This window comes from Equus przewalskii, chromosome 22 (assembly GCF_037783145.1).
Source record: "Equus przewalskii isolate Varuska chromosome 22, EquPr2, whole genome shotgun sequence".
Lineage (NCBI taxonomy): Eukaryota > Metazoa > Chordata > Mammalia > Perissodactyla > Equidae > Equus > Equus przewalskii.
Window position 1 is genome coordinate 39,360,237 of NC_091852.1, and position 5,359 is coordinate 39,365,595.

The window sequence follows — 5,359 nt, forward strand, 5'->3', positions numbered from 1 at the left end:
TTTTGGAGTCCAATCTCTGTTTTTTCTTTATTAAAGGAGTGAAGTATCAGTTGTTCCAATGCAGTAAGGAATGAAGCAACACTGGAAATTAAATTCCAAAGCAATGCACCTTTAGTTTGTCAGACATATTAAGACATCCCATGAGCCGTCATACATTTTCAAGAGTTTTATACTCAGTCTACTCTTTCAGCAACTCTTTGGGAAATATCCCAAGATAATTTACTGGGTAAGTGCTTCGATCTTCTAAAAGACATTTGGAATATTTCATAGTTTGACCCCCTGAGACACTCTAGTAAAGGAAACAGAAAATTTAACAAAGAAATAAATAGGTTAAGGATGCAAGTAATCTAGTCGTTGCCACTATCCCATAGCTTCATTTAAGAGCTGTAGGTGTTCCTCACCTCTTTACCACGGGCCATGAGTTACTTTGTTATTTAAAGTCTCCCCATTAAGTAAGACTGTTACTGAAGAACAACTTAGAAGTACAAAATATCAGGCAATCTTTTCAAGCGGCAATTCACAGGGGGGTTTCTGTATCCTATCGTATAGAGATGAAGCAAATCGTTACCGTTAACGGCTACAGCTGCTCTCGCTACAATCCACCACTTCATTCCGCGCGTTGATAGCAGAAACGCCGCACGAATCTCGCCTCGACTGAATGACACACAGCAAGCGCCAGCCCCTTTCTGAGAGCTGTCCTGCACCGTCTTGATCCGGGCATTTTAAAACATGCGTGCAAATTCGTGGCGGCTTCCGCATGCTCTCTTCCCCGTCACTATCCCGTGGAGCTGGGCATGACTCTTAGGGCTTCCAGTAAGTATGGTTGTGCACGTGACTTGCAGCACGGCACGGCGTGTAAAGCGTCGGGCGCCTCCTGACGCCCGCATCCACCGCGTCCTCCGGTCCTCCGTCTTCAGCTTTGTTCTCGTAGCCTTCAGAGCCTAACGCCGGAAGTGGGGTCTTACCGGAGCTCCTTCAAGGTCACTGGGGCGAACGCATCACCAGCCTCCCACCCGAACGCCAATCACCGCCTCCTCCCACTCGGTCCCCAGCGTCTTGCCTGGGAAGATCCGCAGGTACCCGGGGTCGTTCGAGGATCTCTTCCGATGCCGCTTTTTGCCGAAAAACCCTGAAAAGTAAACGACACCTGGGAACTTCAGATTCCTCTCCGAAATCTCGCTGGAAATCCATTTGCCTCACCTCTCTGCGTTTGGCTTCACGGTGAGTGTCGACAGCGGGATCCAGAACAAAAAAAGAAAAAAGAAAAAAACCCCAAACAACTTATTCCCGGTCTGCCCCTCCTTCCCCGCGGGGAGTGAGTCGTCCTGGAAGGCTGTCAGGCTTCTGCCGCTCCACGTTTGCAGCCTTCACTGAACTAAGTTGGGGTGGGGATCTGGGGAAGAAAAGGAAGGGTCCTTGTGGGCGGCTGGGTGTCCCCGCCATCAGTCTCCCGCGGCCGCGCGCAGATAGCGGGCAATCTCGCGGTGGCCCCGCTCCTCAGCCAAGTCCACGGGCAGGCGGCCCCAGGCGTCGCGCACGTCCAGCCGCGCCCCGGCCCGGTGCAGCGCCACCAGCGTGTCCAGGAAGCCCTCCCGGGCCGCGTCGTGCACGGGTCGGGTGAGGGTGTCGGGGTCCGCGCGGTTGGGGTCGGCGCCGTGGAGCAGTAGCAGCTCGGCCACGTGGACGCTGCCCATCATCATGACCTGCGGGGGAGAGGAGAGCGGTGAGGACGAGGGTGCAGGCCTCGAGATGCAGGCCTGGGCAGGGACAGGTAGAGCCATTTCAAAGAAACTCCTATTCAGGAAGCTTCCACCTCTTGCCGAGGCGCTTCCCAGCCTCGAGTTCAGTTATGCTCTGTTTGCAATACTCCCCCCCCTCCCCCCAGCCAGTTACTCTCTGTACTCAGCACTGAGTACCATTTTCTTTTTTCAAACGTGCTAGACAAGAAAGAGCTGATGATAAAAGTGCTTATCGTCGTTGTGGGGAAAAAAATTCTTTTTGATTTCCACCAGAACATGGGAATCTATTTTGTTAAATGATTTATGGCAGAGTTAAGTTTAAAAGCTGTTGAAGTCTTAAATTATTTCCCTTCCTCTCCCCCTACCCCAGCCATAATCTGGGTTTAAAAATATTTATTAAGCAGTCAGTTGATATATATTTTTTACAAGTTAAAGCAATGCTTTAGGGGAGAAAATAAGAAACAACTAAGTTTAAAATAAGGTTGACTTTGTTTAGTCCTCGTAGTAAATCTCCTGTGGAAGACTTTACTTTTCACTGTTAAATATGTCTGTGCTCATAAATGGAATCTAGTCCACAATTTGAGCCAAAATTGGAGATAGAGGGGAAAAAGTAAATAAAGTTATGCAGTCTTATAAAATGATGAAAACAAATTGTTTTTAATGAATGGTTTACCATTTTTAACATTTTAAGTTAATGTAAATAAGGGCTAAAGCTTAGAAGATAATATATTTAATCTAACGTAAAATAAAGACTATATTTACATTGTACAGGATTTTATAATGTGCTAGGATTTTATAATCTTAAATAGTAAATATTTTACTATATAAAAAAGAGCTTGGATGTTAGCAGTCCAATCAGAGCAATGCATAACTTAGCAATGCAGTAATCTTATAGTATCCATTTGTGTAAATGTACATTATGCAAGCATTTACTTTCTTATTTTAACAATAAAACAATTTTTGATAACTAAGTATCCAAAATGGAGCATTTGTTTTTGTGAGTCTATATGTTTTAAAATGTACCATGTAATTGAAAGTACACTTTTTTGTTTCATGAATATTAAAAACATCCATTTCCTCCCTTAAAAAGCATGAAATATTTCTAGTAGTGATATAAAGGGTATTTTTACATACAGAGAAGAGGGGAAAAAAGTGGTTCTTAATATCTCAAAAAATGGCAAGTTAAAACTATAAATAAAACCTCTTTTTACAACTATTAATATAATTTGAGGTCTTTAAGAACTACTTTACAATATTTTTGCTGCTTTAAACTATCCCTCATTTCTTATAACACTTTCTAAGAAGTCAAAAGGAATGAACATATTTTCTCTAAAATTTACACGATTAACAGGTTTCCTTAACAATAGCTTGGTTCTGGAAGGTGACAGTGAGATGAATAATAAATATGACCATAATAGTCAACAGTAAAGCACAAAACATTATTTTAGATTTTAAAGGATTTAAAAAAATATATTAGTACTAATCAAAGCAGGATTAATAGTTAAACCAATTGAATAATGGATTTTAGCAATGAAGAGGCCAATTATTTCTGACGACCCCTTGCCATTTAAAAAGGACCTAACAGTTGCTGCAGAAATGCTCTTGTAATCCAAGCATTCAGTATAATTAAATAAAAATCTACAGAAGCATATTTTTTCTTATGTAACACAGAAGAGACACTGCTAACAAAAAAAGGAATTAAGCACTGTGGTTAATGAATTCTGCCTTATTCCTTTGTATTTAATTCGTCTCTATGAGGAAAGAATACAAAGAATTTCATATCGCAGCTTAAAAGGTCACCGTAAATTTTTCAAGTGCTATGATTTTGTACGATTCCTTAAATCCAATCCAGACTGTATAATTTGTAATTTAATTATCTCTGCCGTTGAAAGTTGATCGCTGTTTGTTGAAAGACGGACAAAACAGTCCTTCCCAAATAACTTCTTTTCCCCTTTCCTCCCCAAATGAATCTATCCCTTGCATCTCTGATCGTGAGACGGGAGAGGGAATATTGATATTTTTTCCACCATTAAAAAGAAAACTAAACTGAAGTACTCGGTTTTTCAATCCCTTTAGGACTTTTGGTGGGTGAAAAGCTGCTTTTCACCTGGGCTTCACATCTCCAGCAAGGGGGACGCAGTCTAGGTCGGTGGAGATCTAGGTTCCAGCCGCGGCCCACGGAGGCCGCGCCCCCGCGTTCGTGCGCCCCCTGCCGGCGAGGCCCCGGGGCCCCAGCTACCTGGATCGGGCGCCTCCCGAAGCCGTTGACTCCGTTGGGATCCGCACCGGCTTCCAGGAGCTGCCGCACCGTCTCCACTTGCCCCCGCGCCGCGGCAGTGGCCAGGCCCGCATCGCCGCCGCCACCACCGAGCATGCCCTTGTCCTCCTCGCGCATTTCGCAGCCCCAAGACGCAAACTGGCCCGGATAATCCACCGCTGGACGTGAGCTTCGCGACGCTTCCCTCCCTCCCCACCTCGCCCTGGCGCGCTCGCCCCTCCCCGGGAGAGCTCAGCTCAGCCTCAGTCCCCGTTCGCCGTCCTTCGGCGCTTGGGGGCCCGGGCAGGGGCCGGGGGGCCCGGGCAGAGGCCGAGCGGCCCGTGGGTTGGCCGGGCTTTTCCCGGCTCGCTCCCAGGCAAAGGCGCCTCGCGCGGCCGCAGCCGAGCGCGCAGCGGCTCCGACCGCAGAATGCGGGTGCGTCGCAGCGGCCTCACTGCCCAGCTACGCTCGCGCGGAGTGGGGAGCCGGCTGGGAAGGAATCCGTTTCCAGCTGGGCGGCGGGGCCCGTCTCTCCCCACCCCCTTAGGCTCCGCCCCTGGCCGGCCGGCGGGCGCGGGCTCCTCCCACCCACTGGCGAGAAGGCCGGGCCCACAGACTACGTCACAGCCCACGAGGATAGGGGCGGGGGGGGAGCCAGCCCAGGCGGCCTGGGGCGCATGCGCCAGAAGCAGGCGCGCTGAGCCGGCAGCGCTGCTCCTGGCGTCCAGCAAGGCCTTGGCTAAGCTTTTGGAAATGTCGAATCAAGGCGCTCAGCACCTAATCCCCTCCCTCCAGCAGGCGGAGCAGAGGATTTCTTTTCCTTCAGCCCCGGGCCAGCTGGTTTCACTCTGGAGACGTTAGGCGTCCCGTCTGTAATCGAATGGCTGAGAGAAAGGCGTTGAAAATAACTCCATCTCTCTCTTAAGATGTCTGAAAGTGACAGCTCTGCACCTGTCATACAGGTTAAATTCATCCCAGGGCAGTCCTTGAACTTCACTAGCTTCACGTCTTGCATCACCCTTAGCAATTTTCTTTTGGGTGTGCCCTCCTGTTGAATCAGCCAAAAATCAGTCGCGGTGAAAAATCCTGAGGTTGCTGTTTTGAATGTGCTTTTTATTCTTTTCATCTTTGAATTATGGATACAATCCTAAAACAAAAAACAAGACCAAAAATACTAGTTGGAGATTGAGTGGCAACCTGGTACACGTAAGACCCTTAAAAAATCTAAATGTGAATTTTGAGAATCTGAGACCCCAGTTTCATGATGTTTGAACAGTAAATTTTTGTTTGCACTCTTACCTATTTAAACCCACCTCAGCAAGTATTTGACTTTTATCTACCATGAGTAATAAAGGAAATTTAT

At 47.3% G+C, this 5,359-nt stretch overlaps 1 protein-coding gene across 1 annotated transcript; it reads right to left on the reverse strand.

Annotated features, from left to right (window-relative positions):
* Positions 1-4,475, reverse strand: CDKN2B (cyclin dependent kinase inhibitor 2B). The gene is made up of 2 exons (XM_008510450.2): positions 3,979-4,475; positions 1-1,703 (listed from the first exon to the last, which is right to left on the reverse strand). The coding sequence occupies exons 1-2, from the start codon at positions 4,132-4,134 to the stop codon at positions 1,443-1,445; spliced, it is 417 nt and encodes a 138-aa protein (XP_008508672.1). The 5' UTR covers positions 4,135-4,475; the 3' UTR covers positions 1-1,442.
* Positions 4,476-5,359: the final 884 nt, after the last annotated feature.